Source organism: Oreochromis niloticus, linkage group LG18, assembly GCF_001858045.2.
Source record: "Oreochromis niloticus isolate F11D_XX linkage group LG18, O_niloticus_UMD_NMBU, whole genome shotgun sequence".
Taxonomy (NCBI): domain Eukaryota; kingdom Metazoa; phylum Chordata; class Actinopteri; order Cichliformes; family Cichlidae; genus Oreochromis; species Oreochromis niloticus.
This window is the reverse complement of record NC_031982.2, coordinates 11,231,858-11,255,988: the sequence shown is the minus strand read 5'-3', so window position 1 is coordinate 11,255,988 and position 24,131 is coordinate 11,231,858. Positions and strand designations below refer to the sequence as shown.

At 39.9% G+C, this 24,131-nt stretch overlaps 2 protein-coding genes and 1 non-coding gene across 8 annotated transcripts; 2 read left to right on the top strand and 1 right to left on the bottom strand.

Moving 5' to 3' along the window:
• The first annotated feature begins 860 nt into the window (after positions 1 to 860).
• On the top strand, positions 861 to 18,228 carry LOC100696049 (anoctamin-8). 6 transcript variants are annotated; one of them, XM_005476071.4, is made up of 18 exons: positions 861 to 1,189; positions 3,727 to 3,837; positions 6,510 to 6,642; positions 7,976 to 8,114; positions 8,256 to 8,352; positions 8,646 to 8,762; positions 8,919 to 9,046; positions 11,356 to 11,517; positions 12,247 to 12,399; positions 12,821 to 12,947; positions 13,123 to 13,178; positions 13,282 to 13,356; positions 14,141 to 14,638; positions 14,881 to 15,039; positions 15,131 to 15,322; positions 15,430 to 15,561; positions 15,766 to 15,876; positions 16,264 to 18,228. In XM_005476071.4, the coding sequence occupies exons 1-18, from the start codon at positions 991 to 993 to the stop codon at positions 16,924 to 16,926; spliced, it is 3,252 nt and encodes a 1,083-aa protein (XP_005476128.1). In that variant the 5' UTR covers positions 861 to 990; the 3' UTR covers positions 16,927 to 18,228. The 6 variants fall into 6 exon arrangements, with proteins under 6 accessions (XP_005476128.1, XP_005476127.1, XP_025755823.1 ...); XM_005476070.4 differs by having other exon boundaries at positions 14,878 to 15,039; XM_025900039.1 differs by lacking the exon at positions 861 to 1,189 and adding an exon at positions 1,258 to 1,676 and having other exon boundaries at positions 14,878 to 15,039.
• On the top strand, positions 11,901 to 11,973 carry trnak-cuu (transfer RNA lysine (anticodon CUU)). The gene has a single exon. It is a non-coding gene; the product is annotated as a tRNA-Lys (tRNA).
• On the bottom strand, positions 18,052 to 23,239 carry LOC100697207 (DET1- and DDB1-associated protein 1). Its single transcript, XM_003437772.5, has 5 exons — positions 22,877 to 23,239; positions 22,552 to 22,632; positions 22,331 to 22,382; positions 20,580 to 20,641; positions 18,052 to 20,454 (listed from the first exon to the last, which is right to left on the bottom strand). Exons 1-5 carry the CDS (start codon positions 22,883 to 22,885, stop codon positions 20,350 to 20,352), a joined length of 309 nt encoding a protein of 102 aa, XP_003437820.1. The 5' UTR covers positions 22,886 to 23,239; the 3' UTR covers positions 18,052 to 20,349.
• Between the last annotated feature and the right edge of the window lie 892 nt (positions 23,240 to 24,131).

Below are 24,131 nucleotides of genomic sequence, written 5' to 3'. Positions count from 1 at the left end.
TACATGAACAAAAGTGTAAAACTCAACTTCATTATGACCAAATACATGACCCTGCGTAAAACCAACTTGTTAGCTGTGTCTAACCATAGTCGCATTTGCTCGGTATATTTTTAGTTGAGTGAGCAAATTTGGAATATGTAACTAGGTCAGCAAGTCACACAAAAAACAATACAGTGAAACAAAAAGACTTCCATACGCAGTCCAGAGCCACATTTTATAGATGCCAAAATAATGAGATATGACTCAGGGATTACTAGAAACCTGACCATGTCAGAGTGTCAGGTTTCTTAGTTTACTGCTGTGTAATAAGCAAACTACTGAGTGTTACGTGCATACATACTTGTACAGAAGCTGCTGTCACCACTAGACCCCTGGTAAGCCATGGTAACCACTTCCTTGGCTGCATTCTCCTGCTTGCAACCTCAGAAGATGATTTAAAAAGCAAATTAGTCTATTTTTTTAATTCACAAAAGACTCCAATGCTATCCAGGGCACAAAGAATATTGATTTTAAAAGCACTGGTTGCAAGTTTAGCAACCATATTAGTTGCTATACAGATACAGGCTATGAAGTCCTGGTGATAACAGGTTATTAATCTTGAGCACTGACTTAATTTAATATGTGAGAACTTCAAATCCTGAAGGGACTCAATACAATTCTGTTGGCTTAGTAGATTTTCAATAAACATATTTTTTTTAAAAAACAAAAAAAAACCAAACATAAAGTGTACCTTCATACCGCCAGTGGACCTGTAGCCTGCTAGGTGTTCCCCTAAAACTCTGTCGTCACACAGTCACGACTGGTGCGCGTAACGTGTACATGCCATGATCATGTTCCTCCTCCTCTGCCTCCTCCTCCTCCTCCTCATCTTTCACATACATTAGGGTTTCCCTTTGCACGCAACAGCCATGAAATAAACGAAAAAATCAGAGTCCTCCGTGCGGTGCAGTCTTCCAGCCAATTCACCAACTGGAGTATTTGTGCACCACCATGCAAGCGGCGGGCACCGCGGCAGCTGATGCCGATGCTACTGTAAACAGTGGCAGCAGCAGCAGCGCCGCAGACATAAGCGACAGAGACGGGGCAGGGGAGAGGATGGAGAGGACGGTGCCAAGCGAACAGCAGCAGGACAGGACCAACAACCAGCAGCAGCATCAACAGACGTCCTCAACCCCGTCTGGAGTGCTGGGTGAGTATCGTAGAGAAAGATTGAGGGGATGGGGGGGGGGTGAACGGCAAAATGTGTGTGTGGACTCGCCTTCTCTGTTATCACAGAAAGCGAGTGTTTGTGTGCCTTTACCAAAAAAAAAAAAAAAAAAATAATGACAGAAAGAATGGGGATAATGGATGAACGATATGGTGCAGTCACTGATGCTTAACAGACTTCACTGAATGACTCACTGGGGAGACAGGAGGGATCCGTCTGGGACTGGGTTGAGGTTTCCGTATCCTTTAATTTCGCCGCTACACGGTGCGCATTCCGATTCAGGCAGGCCCGGGAAGAGTCCGAGGCAGGCTTCCTGGTCCACAGGTGCATGAAGGGCTGATATGCAACGGAGGTGTGTGTCCCGGCGGGCTGTCGGACACTGTGCGCTATACTCTGAAGACACTAAATAATACGCTGCGAGCTCAGATGTCAGCTGTGACTTTACACGGAGAAATAGCATGCTACAGTAGTGAGTAAGCAAGGGATGGATGGATGGATTATGAAGATGATAAAAAAGCAGTAAGAATTATATGCGCTGTCACCTTTTACTCCACTCATCTGTGACACTTCATGGGGGTTTGCTCTGTGGTGGTTTCAGGACGCATAGATGCCTTTTATAAAAGACTCGGGTAATAATCTGGGCCTCTTACTGTATAACCTTTACAGTCCTGGCCTGAACAGTGTCACCATAGCTACTGCTTTCATTTACGAACTGACTTCAAGCCAACCAGCGTAAACCACACTGGGGGGGAATCTGGTGGCACATAATATATATACATACATGAAAAAAACAACTTTAAACTTTCAAAGGTTTGGAAAGATATCCTACCATTTCCCCTTGTTCTGTCAGTCTGGAGGCTACAGCAGATTATCAAAGCGTCCGTCTTTCTGGTTTGTGTGTAGCGTGTTTGTTGAAGACTTCACGGATGCTTGCCTGCTGTTTGTCCATTGCATGCTGGGAAACCACCCTACAACAGCTTGACTTTGACTTGTCAACTTACTCCTGAATAAATATTTAAATTAATACTAAAATCAAACGGAAAAAAAACATTTTGAGAAGTAACTTTCTAAAAGCATTCTTGAGCTATAACATGCTGTCTGATGAATCCCAACAAAAATATGACACGGAGTAAACTAAGATGCAGTCTCATATTTGATTTAATATTTAGTATTTACTGTTACACTTGTTTTTTAGAGTCCCATTGCACTTGATAAATATCATAATTCTCATCCATTACGTGAGACCTCTCCCTTTTGTATCAGTAAACTAGATGCTAAAATCACAATTAATATTCAGGAAAGCAAAGCAAACTGCAAAATATGGACTGATATTGATATTCACAGCTGTGAAAAATATCTGATAGCCAGTGCTCAGTAAATGTAGTTTTATTTGTCATTTTATGTATTGATTTATGTATAAATAATATGATAAATATGTCGTGGGGTTTAAAATATACTCATTATACTCCAGTTCTTTGGTGTGCACCTGCTCTATTGCATTCTTATATTAAATAAGCTCATCATTTAATGATAATTTGACCCTAATTTGATAAATTGCTTCTGCCCGGGAGAGAAATTTGCATGTCAGATACACATTCAAGTAGAGGATTCTTCATGGCTTTAATAAGCGTTTCTGTCATGGGGAACCAGCGAGAACATCAGTGTGCGGTACTCTGAAACACACAGAGCGTGGAGTAGAAGCAGCCAGTGTCTGTGAGTTGGCTTGGGTCGCATCAATATGTCACACAAGACGTATTTCTGTTTACATCTGATTGATGTTGGAGTTTATTAGTTGTGCATTGCATGCAGTGAGTTGGTTTATTCCCAGCCACAAAATACTGTCACACACGAGATGGCAGCAGCATCGAAGGCCCTCAGAAAGAGGGCTAATACGTGCTGTAAGTAGGTGATGTGATATTGCAGAATGTGACATCCAGAAGACAGGCACACACTGAGAGAGTGTTACACTATAATTCAGTGAACTATGAAGCGATTCGCCCATCACCGTGGCTGTCGTTCCTGAGCATGAGCCACTGAAAACCAACGTGTGAAAGGCACAGCAATAAAAATGATGACTTCAGACTTCAGTGTATCATTAAAATGCAGAAGTGCGATGACGCTGCTGAGTACACTGAGGCCTGTTGGTTTGTCAGCACTTAATGTTTATCTAGAGAGGCTTGAAAAAGTAGCTTGTTAGAGAGTATTTACTCACCGACCAGTTTGCAGATCATTTGTTTGTTTGCCTCTCAGAACATTTGCTCAGTCACAGCACTGTTAACCTACACTGGAGATGACTCATTATTTTCTACATTTCAGTCCCTATGTCACCATGACAGAGCAAACACTTAATAGTGAATGGAAAATGTTGTGATTAAACTTTGTCTGTATTGAGCAAGTGACTGATATTAATCAAAAACTGGTCAGTTGTGGTTAGTATCTGTCTTTTTTTTCTCTTTAAACTTTGTTAACCCCAGTTTGACCCAGTCTCATCCTTTCTCTATATTACCTGTCTTCCTTAGATAAACTGTTTGGGAAGCCACTTCTGCAGGCCAGGCACTTTATTATGTCACGGAAGTCCTGGTTAAAGATGGTTCCCACAGAGAACTGTGATATACTGATGACATTCCCAGGTACAGTAAGCTCAAACGTGTCCTATTCGTTTCGTTTGTCCTGTGCTGAAGCCATTGCTGCAGAGAGAACAGTGTTCATTTAATATCAGTGATGGTCAGCCACCCACTTAGTCAGATGATTGTGACTGTAAGATGGGACCTTCCATTTACTGTGCTTGTATTTACACACCATCCCCTTCTGCAGTGTATTTTCATGAAGCTGTGAATTCGTTGGCCAAACCTTCACATATACAACATGAAAGTCCCATCCTATACATTATGTTGCATTTAAACATGATACCGTTTGTGTGGGGTCTATGTTAGACTGCTTTTTTTAAGTGCAAATAATCTGTGATGGCATGGAATGAAATTTTATGGCCTGAATAAAAACAGATTACACTCATTTGCTGATTTTATAAATACATATTGTACTTACATTGGAACACAGAAAACATATAAAATGTTTAACGTGAGATTACTGACCAGGACTGCAGGGGGGTCTCCTAATCCTCCATCAACTGTAAAATGTTGACCAAATCAAACATGTGGATGATAAAGAATGAGATTAGCATATTAGTTCAGGGCCCAGGTTAACAAGGACTGCCTTGGGTGCTGTTGGCCATCAGGGTGCTGGAGGAATCTGTGCTACTGTTGATGAAAGATAAAGAAAGAGGAAAGGGGGAAGGCATGTTGGAAGGTGTGCAGGAGACCAGGTAGACGGATTCAAGCTGTTTTACCATGGTGTAAGTAGGAAAAGAAATGAGGTAGGGGTAATCTTATTGGAAGAGTATGTGAATAGTGTTACTGAGGTGAAGAGAGTTTCAAAGTGCACAAAAGGGTAGATGTGGATAAAAAGAGAAAGAGGTATTCTAGAGTAAGTTGGATGAAGTGGTAGAGAGTGTCTGAAGGGGGAAGAGGGTGGTGATTGGAGCAGACGTCAGCGGACATTTGCGTGACGGGAACAGAGGTGTTAAGTGGGCATGGTGTTAAGGAGAGAAATGCAGAAGGACAGATGGTGGTGGATTTTTGCCCAAACTATAGAAACGGCTGTGGTAGGGAGGCAAGCATGACATATAAGATTGGAGGAAGGTGCACACAGGTGGATTACATCTTTTGCAGAACATGCAGTCCTAAAGAGATAGGAGGCTGTGAGGTGGTGTCTGGAATGTAGTTATAGGGAACATCAGATGTCTGTAGGATGAGTGAAGGCAGATATAAGGATTAAATAATGCAACAGTCAAAGGACAAGACAGGTGAAAAGGGAATCCAGGCAGGGTGGAGTGGAGGGACACGGTTGTCAAGGGTGAACTCTGACAGAAGGATGGCACCAAGAGTGAAAGGGATGGTTTATAAGATGGTAGTGAGACCTGCTATGATGTATGATTTGAAAATGGTGGCAGGAATATGACAACATTCCTCTCCCAAATTTCCAGCAACTGCTCTCCTCAGCCTGTTTACAGGCTGCTGTTAAAAGAAGAGGGGATGTTACACGGTGGTTTACATGATCCTGTCCCAACTTTATTTAAAGACATGTAATCATCATAAAATGGTACATTTTCTCAGCTTAAGTATTTAATGTTTTTTTTAAATGCCTTCTTATCAATAAAATGTGTTTATGCAATTTGTAAATCATTGCACTCTGTTTTTATCATCCCCATTATTAAGAACTGAGGTTGTATCATGAATTTAATTTAACTTAATTAGAGTAAAGAGATGGCTGAGACTGTTAAGATGTTTATTGTAGCAAAACAGGAATTGAAATGTAAACTCTTCGACACTGGATCTTACGATTACTGTGAAGATTTTTTATGTTTAAGAAAACAGATCTGAAGAATGCGGATCTGGTTTTTATGACCACTCTGAAAAAAACTTTTCTCTTCACACACTTCCTTTTGAGCCGACCTTCAGCGGAAACATCAGCTGCTTTGATTGTTTAGAGTTCAACTGTTTCCACCTATTTACGCTTTGATGTTTTAAGTCATCCATCTGAAAGTGCACACATGACGCACAGAATTGCACCTTAACTGTCTTATCGTGCGTACCTGCAGTTTTTAATCTAGGCAGGCACGCTTGAATTTTAACCAGAATATGTAGTCTTGTCGAGTCAGCTGAAGCAGTTTTTATCAACCATAAATGGCTCAGTATGACTTTATTCTAAGCAATCAAAGACAGCGGCTGTTACAAAATTGTAACTCAACAATGTGCAACAGTCATAGCTGAATGTGACAGAAAGAAACACACACGGCACATATTTATATATAAATTGCACCTGTTTTAAAGCGTTTCCACGTTAGATGAACTTAACGTTGTAAATGCTTTTCAGTGTGATGTTTAGTGTTAGTAAGGTCGTTAACAGTTTCATTACTGGTTCAAATTTTTCATAGAGTCAGCTGAAAAAGATTGATTGGTGACAGTCCATCCTCACTAGCTTTTAAAAAGATGTCTGTGGTAAATGGAGACAAGTATTTAACTGGAACGGCCTTCTACTGCCACCCCCACCTCCCACCTACCTCCCTGCTTCATGACACTTCAGTCAGAGCTGTGAAAAACTGTCTTTGGTTCAGCCTCCTTATGCAGCATCAAACATATAATTTCCTTATAATTTTGATAAACAACTAATTTAGACTGTAATAAAAATACATGTAAATGACATTAATGCGATTGATAAAAAATGTCAACATTTTTCCCTACAGATACAATAGATGACCACACTCTGCTGTGGCTCCTGAATCAGATTCGGGTTGGAATCCCACAAGTCAGCATCCAGGTTCGACAGCATAAACACAGCCAGGCAAACGCCTTCTTCATCACAACAACGTTCGAGAAGTAGGTAACTCAAACTGTGGCTGTGTGTGTTACACCATTTTGACATTTTATACCATTATTGATTTACACCTGCTTCATCTTAGCCACAAACAAATGCCCAGACTTAGTGTTGCCATCCTCTGCTAGATTTTGCCATTTATGGGCTTCGTGGCAGATAAATGTGTTTTAGTATTAAAGAACTGTGTGTTTATAGCTCCTATTCAGTTAGGTGCAGTTAAGTACAAAAATGTGGAGTATTAATTTTACATACATGATTAGATGGTTTTGGCATATACAGTTAGGCCCATATGTTTGTAGACAGCTATTTTTGTTTTTGTTTTTCTGTTACGTGATCTTGTGTACACCATCACAGTGGATTTTAGGATTAAAGCACAGAGTTTCAGCTTTAATTAAAGAGGTTAAAAAAATTATTTAAAAAAAAAATCTAACATAATTTTAAATATGAGGACTGTTTTTAATATTTGAAAAACCTTTATAGTCAATGACTGCCTCAGGTCTTGAACTCATGGACATCACCAAATGCTTTGAATCCTGTGTTTGCACTTTGTAGCTCTGTCTGATCAGTTTTGCAGCATTTAATTTGTCTGAGTCTGAGCTGAGAGTATAAACAGCCCTGTACACATCACAGTTCATCCTGCTGCTTCCATCAGCAGTCACATCATCGATAAACATGCCAGCCATACATGCCCATGCCATAACACTACCTCCACCATGTTTGACAGATGATGTGGTGTACTTTGTTTCATTAACTGTTTCAATTTTTCTTCAGACTTTTCTCTTCCTATCATTCTGATATAAGCTCATCTCTATTTCATCTCTTCTTTTTCCAGAACTGTGCAGGCTTTTTAGATGTTTTCTGGCAAAGTTTAATCTGATCTTCTAGTTCTTGAGTTTAACCGGTGGTTTTCTCTCATTATTTACATTCATGAAGGCATCTGTTGATTGGAGATCTTGACAATGATACCTCCTCCGGAGCGTTCTTGACTTGGTCTGAAGCATTTTTGTTAACCAAGGAAAAAAATTCACAATTCATCCGCTTTAGTTGTCCTCTGTGGTCATTTTTTTTTTTCCGTTGGTGTTGAAGAGCTGGCAAGTACATTCATTCTTTTTAACAATGTACCAGGGTGGAGAAATGTAAGAAATGTAATTTCTAGTGTTAGAGTAAAATTATTTTGAATACATGTGACAAGTCATCCTCCACCTCCACTTGTATTCACTGCAGTTTGATATTCACCGGCCCTTAATGTACCTAAATAATGAAACATTTTCAGTGCAGCATCTGTTCAGTGTCAGTTCTCCATCAGGGTTTATGCTGCTGTTCATTCACCCTCAGCTTACTGCGAGGAGCGGAGCAGATGGGCATGCACAAGAACGTTAAACCACAGTTTGGTGGTGGCATGCGGCGCTTTTCCTGTGAGGAGGACAACATCTATGAGAACATCGAGAGCGAGCTCTGCTTTTTTACCTCTCAGGTTAGATGCCAAACCCTGGGTCATGTTATGTATGGATGTCAGTATTGTTTGAATATCTTAAACAGTATAAACTGTAAATTCAATGGATTAAAATGTATGTTTTCTTTTTTTTTCCTGCTTTGTGTTCGTGGTTTTGTTCAGGAGCGTCAGAGCATCATTAAGTACTGGCTTGATAACCTGCGAGCCAAGCAGGGGGAGGTCCTTCACAACATTCACTTCCTGGAGGGACAGCCAATCAGTATGCTGAGGTTTTTTTATGAGCACTTTATATTGAGGCATTCCTTAAATACTTCACGAATGGATTTGCTTTTAAATGCAATATTTCATATTTCAACTGGTGTACAAATAGATGCCAAGTTTATCATGAAAATCTCATGTTCTAATACAAGAAGCCCCTCACTGAAGACTATCAGGACATCCACTGTTAGAGTTTTACCCTTTTCACTAAAATAAACTAAATGTATTGTTTTTTGCTGGATTACAGAAGATTTTAGAATCCATGTTTTTCCAAACTTGATGTGTCCTCTTTAGTTCCAGAGCTGATAGCTCGGGGGGTGATCCAGCAAATGTTTCCTCTTCATGAGCAGAGGATACTCAATCAGCTGATGACATCTTGGGTCCAGGCTGTATGTGAGAGGCAGCCCCTTGGTAGGAAGATTTACAATTTTACTTTGGAGGGCAGTAAACAGAAGGCCACCATTATGCCTACACACAGTTATAAGGAATATTAAATGACACTGTAAAACATTATGTGATGCCTTCAAATCCTAAACCCTCAACATTTTCAATTTTTCTACTTTGTAGATGACATCTGTGACTACTTTGGAGTGAAGATTGCTATGTATTTTGCTTGGCTGGGTTTCTACACCAACTCCATGCTTTATCCTGCTGTCATTGGCTTTCTCCTCTGGATACTAGCAGAGGCTGACCAGGTACTCGGAGCATTTTTTTTTCTTTCTTGAAAACATTTATACATTTTTGGACAGGGATTTTTGACAGTAAATCTGCCTCTGTACACCACCAAATCAAATCAAATCAAATCAAATCAAATCAAATCAAATCAAATCAAATCAAAATTTATTTATGCAGCACATTTAAAAACAACAAATTCGATCAAAGTGCTTCACAAATTAGGAAATAAATAAAATAAGACAAATTTACCAAACAGCAACTCAAGACAAGACAGCCAAATGATAGTCAAACCAACTTAACTCAGAGCCAAGGTAAAAAGATGAGTCTTAAAGCGAGATTTAAAAGACTGAATAGACTCAGAAGTGCGAATGGCAAAAGGGAGATTGTTCCATAGTCTAGGTGCTACGATAGCAAAGGCACGATCACCTCTGGTTTTCAGCCTAGACTTGCATTAAGAGCATCTGGTTTGATGATCTTAGTGTTTAGTGATACCAAAGTGAGTTTCAAATAAAGCAGTCAATATGTGATTAAAGTGGCATGCTTCAAATACTCAGAAGTAACTGGACAATTGACTGCATACAGACGAAGCCCGTCCCCTCATTATTTCATGACTAATTAGGAAAAGATCAAAGCTCTAGAGCTGATTCCAAGTGTTCAGCTTGTATTTGGTATCTCTTCTGTTATCACTATGAGGTCCAAATAGGTGTTGATGCAAATGCAGGTCATCATTAATTAGAAAAAAAAAGAGACGATTGTTTGATGACAGAATTATTTCCAGGAAACAAAACTTCACAACATGTAGCCAAGTCAAAAACACCCTTGAGGATGTAGGCGTGTCATTGTCAACAATCGGTAATGTAAAGAATTTAAACAAGTCTACATCAAGTCTACAATCAAAAGTTGCCTTCATGTATGGAAGGGTTTGTAAACACTCAGTATTTCCTTGTTCCTCTTGTATTTCCTTGTTGTAACAAGGTGCAAAACATTGGTTACACTCAATAACAAAGAGGCCAGATTATGCTTCACCAGACAACACCTAGAACACAAGAGCCTGGACACTTCTTTGGACACGTGAAACCAAAATCAACTAGTGAAAAGAAAAACATGAAGAAGTAGAGAAACAGCTCACGAAGCATGCCACATTATCTATTAAAACACGGTGGCGGCAGTGTCATGGTATGACTGCAGTGGAACCGGTTCACTAGTGTTTGCTGATGATGTGACTGCTGATAGAAGTAATGGGATGAATTGGAAGTGTAAAAGGCTATACTCTCTACTCAGACTCAGACAAATATTACAAAACTGATCAGATAGTGCTTCACGGTGCACGTGGATAATGAAAAATGAAAGTATACGGCAAAGACGTTTACAGGGATATACTTCAGTGGCCGGGTCTGTCATCCAACGGAGCATGCTTTTCCGCTATTAAATACAAAACTGAATGTAGAGACCCACAAACAAGCAGCAACTGAACACAGCTAAACAACCTGAAAGGATTTTCAGGATTTTATTTTAAAAAATAATCTTTATTTTTAAAAATATGCCAGTTTGTCCAATTTCCTTTGAGCCTCTGAAAATGGAGGCCTGTGTATAAAACCAGCTTTAATTTCTAAGCAGTTTATGCCAAACCTTTGTAAAAGTCTTTGAATTAAACATGAAAGTCTACACTGCAGTCACACCTTGATTAATTTAAAACCCACGGTGGTGGTGTACAGGGGCAAAATTACAAAAAAAAAGCATTTTAATCTCAGGAAAATATTTTATCTTTTCTTTAGCTCGTTGTGGAAATTGAAAAAATGTATTTGCGTAAAGCAAATTCAGAGTATTATGTCATCAAACATAAGGCTGTCGACCACTAAATATTCAAATAGATGATAGTCGATCTACACAGAAATAATCGTATTCGTTTCAGCTTATCGTTTTCTGGTTTGGTTCTCCTGACAGTATAAATGCTCTGGCTCAGAGGCTTTTAATTTGAATGTGTGAGATTGAAAAGATAGCAGCCCCTGACAGGAAGTAGGCAGCTTTGATTTATGGTCAAGCTGACGTGCTGGCACGCTGAAAAGCAGAACAGACAAAAATCCCTCTTCACGATCAAACAGTTGATATGTAACATGTAAGGAGTAAACACTTGGGTAATATGCATGAAAGTAAATATGAAATTTCCACTGAATTGCCTCTAATGTTTTTCATAAAATGCTTAAACTGTTTATAAGTTAAAGCAGCACATGATACAAACTAAATAATCTAATCAGTGGCACTGCATGGTATAACTTTATCATCACATGTTACAGCATTTTGTCTTTGGTTTTCTAATGCTCCTGCTCAGACCAGTCAGGATATCTGCTGTGTGGTTTTTGCCCTCTTCAACGTTGTGTGGGCGACTTTGTTTCTGGAGCGCTGGAAGAGGCGAGAGGCAGAGCTGGCTTACAGGTGGGGCACTCTGGATACCCCCACCGAGTCCTTAGAGGAGCCCAGACCTCAGTTCAGGGTGAGCACTGTTTCAGATCTTATACCACCAAACATTTTTCGGTGATAATGATAATAAACTTCTAAAGCTTATTTGTTTTAAATTAATGAATTTAAACGCAGACTTTGAATTATTTTATTCAGCATTTCCATTTTTATCAAAGTAAAAAGCTATATTGCTGTCTTTGCATGATGCAAGGGATCAGTTACTCAGTTCTGCAGCAACTCAGTTGCGACACAATACCAGGAAATGCGATCAACGTGTTTCTAAGAGTAGTGTGTGAGTGTGAGTGCGTGGGGGGTGAAGGTGTCCAACTCACTGTGTCGTGCTGTGAAGAATGAATAGAAAACTGAACGGGGGTGGGTAGTGCCTCGAAAGGGGAGTGTGGGAACTCCTTAGCACAAGCCCGGCTAGCTCAGTCGGTAGAGCATGAGACTCTTAATCTCAGGGTCGTGGGTTCGAGCCCCACGTTGGGCGTGATAGCTTTTAAAGAAGACATACATGTAACCGGAAGTCCTACAAAATAGGAAGATCTGACTTCTTGGCAGGAAATGTTGCAAATTGTACAGATGGCATGAGTTGGATGTAACAAATTATATACAGAGAATTAGCTGTTTGCTGTGGAGCGCACTATGATAAGACATCTCATCTCATTTTTACACTTCAAATGATGACAAAAATCCGAAAATAGCTTCCAATCTCATATTCAGCCTGGCCCGTCTGTTCCCTCCTCCTCTGTTGTCTCTGCAGGGAGTGAAGCGTTGCAGTCCTATAACTGGCTGTGAGGAGTTCTACTATCCGCCCTGGAAGAGAGCTCTGTTCAGATGGCTGGTCAGCCTGCCCATCTGCCTCCTCTGTCTCTGCTTCGTCTTCCTCGCCATGCTCCTCTGCCTGGAACTGCAGGTTTGACACCCAGAACAACCGTGTGCAGGTTCTGTGAGACAAGATGAATTTAATATAATCATGGTGATGATATATATCTGTGATTAATTCTACCTTTAACAAAATAAATATATAAGGAGTTTAACAAGAGAGGTAAAAAGTGAGAACAAATTTGCTTCAGACCAATAAAGTCTATCTTTATTCTATGTCATAAATGTTTTTTTGTTTTTTTGAATAAAAGCTATGAATAATGTAAGATCCATGTCAACTGGTAGTCCTGAGATTTGTGTAATGTTTTATTTTCTAAAACAGGTTAAACAGACCATAATCAACTATACCTCCTACCAGCTCACATTCATTTAACGGCCTTTTAAAAATAGCCCAGGGATTTGAGATATGAATGAACAGGCCATTAAAAATGTATTTCTATTTCACCTTGCAGGAAGTGGTGATGGAGATTCAGGAGCTGCCTAGTATTACAAGATTCATTCCGAAGATACTTCTGGCCATGACAGTAACTGTATGTGATGAAGTGTATAAGAAGATCGCCTACTGGCTCAATGACATGGGTAAGAAGAAATTAAATTTAATGAAGCGTACTTGCCCATGACCGTGATTTAGTTTATGCAACTCTTTGGTAGGTAGAAGGCTGTCCTATGTCCTAGTCTGTAGTTTTACTTTTTGTTAGAGGAAAAACTGCTGCACACTGAATAACACTATTCTTATTTGCATTTCTTCGCCTAGAAAACTACAGACTCCAGAGTGCCTATGAGAATAATCTCATCATCAAGATGGTTTTTGTAAGTCATTATTTCCCCTCATTTGGGGCTAAACACAGTTTACCATGAACGAGTGAGTGAGTGAGCGTTTGCCTTTCTGCAATGTTTTCCTTTTGTTTTGCAGTTTGAATTCATCAATTCTTACCTTAGCCTTTTCTACATTGGATTCTACCTCAAGGACATGGAGCGACTGAAGGAGGTAACCACAGTTTTATTTATTTATTTCTTTCATATTTATTTATAAATATGAATATTTCATATTCATATAAATATTCATATTTATTTCATTTTATCTGCAAATGCCCAAATGTCACTTTGCTGAACACTGGGCACCGTGGCCCAAAGTAGCAACTCTACACTTGGAACTTGGCAGTTTGTAGTAATAATATTGTTGTTGTCAGCAATTTTATCAACCAAACTGATTAACCAAGGGATTTTTTTCAGCTGCAGACAGCTTGGTAATTAAGTTAAAATGAGCGCCATATTTCATTTAGTATTTTGGGGCTTTTCACATGAGCTCATTTTCATTTAAGTCAGAGTGTGGAAATAAAACATTACATTAATGGCTGTTTCCAACATATAATGAATAAAGATAACTTCATCTGATTTGTTATAACGGTTTTTGATATTAACTTTATATCTAAGTCTATTCCCTTCTGAGTCCCAGGGGGATCCCTGTCAGTCACAGTGCAAACAATGCACGGTGCAGTATAATGTGTGAGAATAAAGCATAAAGAACTGAGGGTCGCTCAAGAGTTTTGCACAGCATGGTATAATAATGAAACACTGCATTTGTTGCTCTAAGCTTCTGTAGATCACACAAGATCAAAGCTTTAACAGCAACACCCACAATTTCTTGTACTAAGCACCAGTTTATTCTGAATCCCAGTGTCTGTGTTTTTTCCAGTCAACAATGACTGGGTCTTGATTTGATGTCATTCTTACATTCAGCACAGTAACAGATGCCGTCCTTCTCTTCACAGATGCTAGCTACTCTACTGATTTTCCGCCAGTTCCTACAGAACATCAAAGAGGTCCTTCAGCCTTACCTGTATGAGCAAAACAAGCTCGGTGTATTCACCCCAAAGGTGCTGTGGGAGCTTCTCCAAGCCATCGTGCTAAAATATGGCCGCCTGGCTCTGGGAAAGGCTCAAGCTTCAATGACATCCTATTCCTTTCTGAGTCCCAGAGGAATTCCTGTCAGTCACAGTGCAAACGGTAACCCAGAGCCAAAGAGAAGAGGGGATCTGAAAGCAGGATTCAGGCTGACAGAGGAAGAGTGGGACATGACCGACAGTGCCATGAAGCAACGTAAAGTCAGCTTCACCGAGAAGGTCGACTACCAGGATGTCACAACGGACACGCAGGCAGCGGATGACAGCTCCCTAGAGGACAGTCCCACGCTGGTGGAGGAGGGCATGGATCCTTCCAGTATTTTTGATAGCTGCGATGAGGACAGTGATTATGAAGTGCTGCCTCAAGTATGTGCTTTGCTTAATTGAACTGTGTATCAGATTCGATTGCTGCTTTGTATTCTTGCCGTATGTCTTTAAAATGCAAAATTGACGTCCTTTGCTTTAATAGGTATCAAAGGTCTCTCAATATTACATTGTGCTGTTTGAGAGTCATTTAACTCACAATATCACAACTAACGTATGCACTGCAAAGCTATAGAATTAAAGCTCCTGTTACTAGATTAGCAGTCTAATATTTCCTTTAGCAGGACACCAAAGAGAATACCACCATGCCCTCTGTCTGTCAGAGAAGAAGGAATGTGGGGGAGGGCAATGATGACAAGAAATCATGGATCGATCCACCGGAAGAGCCAAAAGCTGTCACTCTGACCCAGGCCGAGATCGAGAGTTGTATGCAGACATACGAGGTAGGACTACACTTAAATTCATCCATCGCCATGAAAATAATTTGACATTTAATAGAAATTTTGTTGCTTAACGACAACTTGACCCCGACAGGACACACTTCAGGACTACCAGGAGATGTTCATTCAGTTTGGCTATGTGGTGCTTTTCTCTTCTGCGTTTCCGCTGGCGGCCATGTGCGCCCTTATCAACAACATCATCGAAATACGCAGCGATGCCCTGAAGCTCTGTACCGGTCTGCAGAGACCGTTTGGGCAGAGGGTGGAGAACATAGGACAATGGCAGGTCAGTGTGTGTCATGCTTTGAAAAATGTCAGAAAAGCCTCCAGGCTCCAGTGTGCACAGCAGGGGCATCTGATAATATGTAAATATCTCTCCCTGTGTATCGCCAGACTGCGATGGAGGCCATGGGCTTGATAGCCATTATAGTTAACTGCTACCTGATTGGTCAGTGCGGGCAGCTTCAGCGTCTGTTCCCCTGGCTTAGTCCTGAAATGACCATCATCTCCATCGTCTTGTTGGAGGTATTTGCAGTCGTTTAGATTTGGCAGTGAAGACTTGTGTTTGTTTTTTGTAAATGTGGAAAATGATATTTTCTTATATTTATTGTGATTTTTGGTATTTGTATCAATAGAAATATTAAAGACAGGCGGGAGGGGGAGAATGCCATTGTGCCTTGGTGGAACTGTGTGTTGAGAGTGTCCCTTTGTGGTCTTGGTGGTTTACAGCACTTTGCAATCCTCCTAAAGTACATCATCCATGTTGCCATCCCTGATATCCCTGGCTGGGTTGCAGAAGAGATGGCCAAACTAGAGTACCGACGAAGGGAAGCTTTCAAGGTATAACTGTGATAGCTTGAAAGACCTTCGGCCAACGTAAGGCTTGCTGTTGGCTGCATACTGTATTGTGTTTTTGTATATCTCTACATTTGTGCCCCTTGGTACCTCATGGTGTGCATTATCCAACAATAAACACCAGTGAATGAAGAAGTAACTGTATGTGTTTGTCTGTATAGTCTTGTTGGCACCTTGTCTTGATGATAAGTCTTGTTATAGAGATAGCAACACAACTATGAGCCAAATGGAAAAATCTAGATATTTGTATTTATGTTTGCATTTCATCACTGTTAGTATATATATTTTAAATGTATAATATTTCAATGTGTATTTCTACATGTATTTATCCCTCATTTTCTCTATCTTTAATGTCAAACTTCTCCCTCTTAGAAGCATGAGCTGCAGGCCCAACAACACTTCCAACAGCAGCTCAGGCGCAGGCGTGAAGAAGAAGAGCTTCAGCGTCATGCTGAGCTGCAGGCAGAAGCCCGTCAGGAGAGCGACTGCCATAAGGCAGACACCCAGCACCAGCATCACCATGACAAAACACAAGGAAGTAAGCCAGGGGACAAGCCCAAGAGACCAAGCTCTCTGCTGGGAAACAACAATGTGATGAAGCTTAAGCAGATCATTCCTCTCCAGGGGAAGTTCTCCTCCGGCACGTCACGGTCCCCGGCTCAGTCCCCAACGGGAGGCGAAGCAAAGCTTCCAGGATTTCTGAAGTTCTTGAAGTCACCTGAGGTGAAAAAAGAGCCAGCAGTGGCAGTTGGAGCCACGCAGGGGTCAACAGTGACCTCTTCAATTCCCCCTAGTGGCCAGGAGAGGTCACAATCCCCCAACCGGACATTCAGTCCTGGGAAGCTGTTCAGCTTCAGCAAGTCAGAGGGTACTGTGGTGTGCGCAAATGGGACACAGCTGACCACCCAGGCTGCTAACACTCAACCCAATAGGGTTGAGTTAAACACATCCTCAGAGGAATTACCCTCGAATGAGTCAGATAAAGGTGAATCGAAACAACTGACTGATTTAGAAAGCTCCAACTCAAAGACTTAATAAATGATCAGCCAAACCAGTGTATTATTATAAAGTGGAGAGCAGCATACAAGTGACATTGATGCACCTGCACTGTAGGAGAACATTAGTCATGAGGACCACATGTAAAGTCAGCGAGGATTAGACTTTCACACTTCATGCAACTTACTTCTCACAAAACGTTAAACTGTATCTATTAACACTCAACTATCTAACTTCCATGTAAAAAATGTACAGTAATCATAACTCCTTGAGTGGAGCTTGAGTAACCTTTAATTAAGGTTCAATTACTGCATGAGCGGTTTTCAACAGCACCAGAACACACTGTATTGATGTGAAGGATCGTTTCCCCCCCCCCTCAATTTCCAGGACTTTATCACCAATGAGCCCTTTTGTCAGAGGTCATGAGCAGCAACTTCCCATTCTGCATTTATTTCTCCTTCATTTTGATGCCTGTATAAAATGCATGTTGCATTATGTGCATGCATTACTTCTCCATCGTGTCTTTTTAGTTGTGAAGCACTTTCAAAGCCATTGTATTCCTCCGCAATAGGTCAGATTTATTCACTGTGACCATAAAAAATATTCTATTTTTCTTAACTTTGATTTTCTATGAATTATTTTACTACATAAATTAGCGAATGTACTTCCTTGATGCAAATAAATCTCACTTTAATAAACGCCCATCGAGAAATAAAACACTCACTGTATGACTGACCGCACTGCTGGATCGATTTCTTTGCTGGATGTAGGGCTTGAATTAAAACGCTCATATACATTCAGAGGCCAGTTTATTAGGTATATCTGTTCAGCCATGCAGACATAGTCCAGAGTTCAAAGTTCAAACTGAGCATCAGAATGGGAAAGCAAGGAACACATGGATGTTGGTGCTAGAGAGGTTGGTCTGAGTATTTTGGAAACTGAGCTGATAGGTAGACAACAGTAACTCAAATTATCAGGATCTCTGAATGCACAACATATCAAACCTTGAAGCAGATGGGCTTCACAGCAGAAGACCAAAGCGGGTGTGATTGTTGTCAAGAAAAGAACAGGAAAGTGAGGCTACAATTTGCAAAGTTTAACCAAAACTGGACAATAGAATATTTGAGCAATTTCCCCATTTGCAATAATTGTGTGATCCTATCATGTCAATATGGACGAAAATCTCTGAAAAATGCTTCCAGCCCCTTGTTGGATCTATGCTGTGGAGAATTCAGGCATTTCTGAGGGTACAAGTGGGTCCAACCAATTATTAAAAGAACTGTACTTAATTAAATGGTCATTGGTGTATTCTCTTATATAAACATGGTATTAAAAGGTATAGCTTTCAGGTGCCGAGCTATAAAAAAAAAAAACAATGTTTAAAGTGTTGTATATTACCTGCATATTTGCACATGCAATCAGAAAGAAGGATCTTTCTTCAGTTTCACCCCAAGACTGGCTGCTGATTACAGAGTTATCATCTTTACTGCATGTCACAGAGCAATCTATACAAGAACATCCAAAACTGACAATACAACTATACAATCAACTCAAAGCAAAACAACAAACTTAATCAAGTGATGGAATACAAACCATAAGACATCAGGAGAAATGGGTGACTCTTTTATATGAAGCTAAAGAAAATACACTGCCTCTTTCAGGTTTAAAGTAGTACTTGTGAAATCTACGTGTACTCTCGTTCCACTGACCTGCACAAGCAAGAAAGTGAACATTCATGAGTCAGCCACACTGATAAAACCTCTGAAAGATGAAAAACACAACATCTTCTGCAACGTCCTGCTGGAAACCTTGCGCATTCATCTGGATGTTACTATCACCCACTTTCTCTTAAATAAAGTGGGCGTTTAAACAAAGTACATAAGTGGATTAAGGACAGCACTTGCTTCTGGCCAAACATCAAACTGCCCAGGAACAGCTCAAGCAACACAAAGAGCCCAAAGCACTGACCCATCCCTTAAATTCCACACACTCAAAGCTGTTGCACGAGGGGAGATCGACATGACATAAGGTCAGTTTTAATTTTGTGGCTGGCTCGTGTACACTGTAGCAGGTTAAACTTTTCAAAAGTATTTCTTTCATAAGGTGCAAAAACTCAACAAATTAGTTAAATGCTTTTGTTTCATTTACACAAACTCCCTACAGCATAAAAGTTGTCTTAACAATGTGAGGATAACTACAGCTAGCTTGGGAAAGAAAGTTGGAGCGAGTCTTGTTACCTGATAAAAAGGTGAGGGCAATCACAATACACATACTGTACAAATATACAAGATTTGCAGAGCCTTGGGAGCAGCTTCACTCTTTGCAATGTATGTACTGAACCTTGTTGATCCAAAAATATTTCCTCAACATGGCTCAAATGACTGACGTGTTTAAGCACACGAGAACAGCACATTTACAGCTAGGATGCTCAGTAGTCCCCCCAAAACAACAGTATGGCTAAAGTGTAAATTTACACATATTATTCAGTAAAATACTGTGCTGATGGTGCCATTACAAAGATCCAACTGCTGAAGTATTAAGAAGCTGAGATTTTAGCTACAAAATATGTACAAGTAAAAATTGCATCCTCTAGTATAAATATTGGCTTGGATGTTTTCTTACACCAAAGTCCATCCAACTCTGCAGTGCTTAATCTTCCTGAAACACAATGTAAACCAAGGGGCACCCTAAGACGCAAGTGGAAACACACTCACTTCCACATAAGGCAATAAGTCATTATAGTTATTATTCATCGGGAGAAAACAAACATTTCTCGATCACTCGTCTTGTTTCTGCAACGCAGCTCACAAAAACAAACCCTGAATCTAACGTTAAACCTAAACCACTATTAAAATAATTATTTCCACTTATTGTAATGGCAGTAATCTTTAAAAAGATTACCTAAAATGACATATGAACAATTTCTGTTGTTACTTAATTCAAAAATGTAAGTTCCTGATTGAAAACTATCCACAAGGTCATCTCACAGCACATGCACATTTCAGATATGTGTGAATTACTGCAACTGTAAACCTTTAAAGGGTCAGGCCAAAAGCTTCTTTTTTTTTTTTTTTTTTAAATCCCTGGCATCTTTAAAGAAAAACTACATGGGTGTAAGTGGAATAAAACCACAGGGACTGGGCAATAAGGAGGTAGATGTTTGATCATTTTAAGACTACTATGAGAAAAAAAATAAAAAAAAAACTGAAGTAGAAGTATGGCCTCCTCAAAGGGAAGAAAACAATGCATGAAAGCAGTGAATAAACTGAGGAAAAAGGTATTTGGTTAAGAAGGAGCTCTAAAGTCAAGTCCAAACATTAGGAACAACTTGACAGCTGTGGTCTGAAATCAAACTGCTTGTGCAGCTGTGGCAAACTTATTTGCAAACATGTATTTTGCATCGGCTCGTGCATTTTGTCTGAGTGGGTCAGTCTCTACTCGGAGAATCGATGGCGCAGCAGTTTATGAAGCTTCATTTGGCTCTCTGTTGTCTGTTCTTGCAATTTTTCGTGGAGGTGCCGTGTTCTCCCCTTCTGTTTGTTCCTGTTCTCGCTTTTTTGCCGCATTCTGATGGAGTAAGGAAAAGGACATTAACCACTGAACTTCAACATAATGGAGACGTGCCATCATAGACAATATAATTAGCACAAACTGCTTCCTCCATTAGATGAACGATATTTAAAAGCCTTTACCTTTTTATCCCACTGTTGATGTAGATATCGTAATAAGATGTTTGTCTTCTCTGTGACTATGACTGAGGAACAAAAACACAGAGATGATCTGATCATGAGAAACACAAAAGCACACAATGCAAAAAGAGAGAAAAAAATGTAGGAATGCATAATAGATGCAGAGTGTTTATGTAGAGTGACTTTTGGGGAAGATGCAGACATCAATTTTTAGGGAGTAAAAAGAATTGTGATATCAATGTATCAGCCAATAATCTCTAAATGCATAAATAGGTATACAATATATTTGAGTCAAAGTGAACATGTTAAATGATGAGCCATCTCCAACCATATAGAGCATTTTATAAATGATTTTGCAAGCATACTTGACTGCACACATCTAACGCCTACTGCTGAGAATAACAATATTAGAAATCATATACAGTGCTGTAAAAATGTATTTGCCAGCTTACTGATTTCTTTCTTTGTTTGTTTTTTTCCCATATTTGTCAAACTTGCATGTTTCGGATCAAACAAATTTTAATGTTAGACAAAGACAACCTGACTAACTGCCTGTTTTTAAATGATGATTTCATTTATTAAGGAAAAAAGCTATCCAAAAATACCTTTCCCTTTCCTGATGCATGCTCAATCATCCAGGTAAGTAGATTCCAAAAGGTTGATTCTGTTCATCTGGACGTAGCATTTTCAATGAGAGAAACATTTCGTCACTCATCCAAGTGACTTCCTCAGTCTCAGTTCAGCAAGAACTACAATCAAATCTCTGTGACAATTGGTAATGAGTCTTTCACATTGCTGTGAAATTGCTGAGTAATTTGGCCCACTCTTCTTTGCAGAATTGTTTTAATTCAGCCATGTTGGACGGGTTTCTACCATGAATGACCTGTTTAACATCATGCCAAAGTGTCTCTATTGGACTTACAGTAAGTCTAGACTTTTAGTCCACTCCACTCCAAAACCTTTTTTTTTTTTTCTTTTTGAGCCTTCCAGAGGTGCACTGTATGTTTTGGATCATTGTCCTGCTGTATAAATCAAGTGAGCTTGAGCTTCAGAACAGAAAGTTATAGCAGGACATTATCCTTCAGCATTTTTTGGTATAGACCAGAATTCATGTTCCATCAGTTACAGCAAGTTGTCCTGAAGCAGCAAAGCAACATCAGACCGTGACACTACCACAACCATGTTTGACTGCCGGTATGATGCTGTTTTTATTACATGCCGTGTTAGTTTTATGCCATACGTAACGGGACACTCCTGGGAAGGTTCACCACTGTTTTCCCAATTTGTGGATAATGGCTGTCATTGTGGTTCACTGGAGTCCCAACCTTAGAAACAGCATTGTAACCAAAGACTGATAGATGTCAGTGGCTTTGTTTCTCTGCTGTTTCTTTAGATAGTTTTATAATGTGTTCCTTTTTGAGATTTTTATGCCTACATAGGGGTTGGGGCAATTACTTTTCCCACACAGGGCTAAGCAGGCTTACCCTGATAAATGATCAGTTAATATACTGAATATTGTATTTACTCAGTCATTTACTTTGACTAATATTAAAATTAGTTTGATGATCTGAAACATGAAAGTGTGCCAAATATGCAAAAAGAAAGAAAAAGAAACCAAGAAGGGGCAAATGCTTTTTCACAACACTGTAATCTGATACTGATAAGCCTATGATAAATTGACATCAGTCCAAAGTTTAGCAATCTGTGAGAAAGAACGTAAAAGCCTAGAGGCCATTCACTGGGTGTGTACTTACTCTGCTCTGAGGGATAATCCCGAGTTGGAAGATAAACAGATGGTCGACGGTTCTACAAAAAAAAGAAAAAAGAAAAAAATAAGACAGAGGTCCAAGTTAGTCTATTATTGCTTAAACTGCTTCAGACATCAATAGTGGCATCACAACATGACAAGACGTTCTTGAGCTCAGATTAGAAATGAAAACATCTGAGCATAATGAGAAACACAAGCATCACTCACTGAGGCTTTGCACACAGAGTCTGCATGGAACCTGCTGAAGTTGTTTTTGTTGTAGACGGGCAGTCCTTTCAGGAAGTCTCTCTGTATACACAACAGAAAAATAAGACGATAAACACTTAAGTGTAACTGCAGCTGCGACACACATACACTACCAGATGGAAAACACACTCAGGCAGGTTGCACAAACAACTCCTGCCCTTCACATTTATCAAGGTGACGTATTTGTAATGTGACAGGCTATTTACAGCACGTCTCACTTGCTACAACAAGCAATTCGACGAAAAGCAACTTAAACAGTTCAGGAATGAAGTATCTATGAACCAACCTTCTCCATTTCTGCCCGGGTCGTGCTCTTCGTTTGTTATTGAGCAAAGCACGGTGAGGGTGAAAGCCAGCAAATGCTACTGCTTTAGCTAGCTAGCTACTAAGCCTTGTTTTTGTCGAAGCCAAGATACCGAACGGTTTACCCGGTCAACAGCGCCTGTTACAAAACATAAACTACGTTTGATATGATTGCATCGCGTCACTTCAATCAGGTAGAAAACTACCACTCGTGTAACTACAAAAATGCCGAAATTTAGGGTCTTTTTGGCCGCCAACTTGCTACTATTTCAAAACTCCATATTTGTTGTTCGTCTCTTATGGGCGGTTATCTTCTGATATCCAGCCTATCTCATTGGCTGAACAGTGGCAGGTCTGGGAAAAGAGAGAAAGGGCAAGAAGCCGATTGGTCAGAAAGTCATGACGTAGAAGACAAATTTCCCCAATACGACGCAGGTTATGGACGAGGGTGCTCATAAAAACAATACTTTCTTCACTACTCCCCTCACACGTACACCGCTTCTGGGGAATCTGCACACAGAGGGAGAGATTATACGCAGATTATACAGCAGCATAAAACAAGCTATAATAATAATGTTATTAATTTAGTGATCGGACTGATTCCTGTCGTGTATATTCAGTTAAAATGAATTACAATAATGGCTTAAGAATATTGCAAGGGTATTAAACTGTAATTGTTCACGCCCCCCCCCCTAAAAACTACCTTTAAACTCATATTTAAAGAGCTACAACACAATTAAATTAATTTAAAACATTTAAACATTTCATTTCAATTCATTTCAGTTTTCTTTTAAGTAGCACTAATTCACAACAATACAGGGAGTGCAGAATTATTAGGCAAATGAGTATTTTGTCCACATCATCCTCTTCATGCATGTTGTCTTACTCCAAGCTGTATAGGCTCGAAAGCCTACTACCAATTAAGCATATTAGGTGATGTGCATCTCTGTAATGAGAAGGGGTGTGGTCTAATGACATCAACACCCTATATCAGGTGTGCATAATTATTAGGCAACTTCCTTTCCTTTGTCAAAATGGGTCAAAAGAAGGACTTGACAGGCTCAGAAAAGTCAAAAATAGTGAGATATCTTGCAGAGGGATGCAGCAGTCTTAAAATTGCAAAGCTTCTGAAGCGTGATCATTGAACAATCAAGCGTTTCATTCAAAATAGTCAACAGGGTCGCAAGAAGCGTGTGGAAAAACCAAGGCGCAAAATAACTGCCCATGAACTGAGAAAA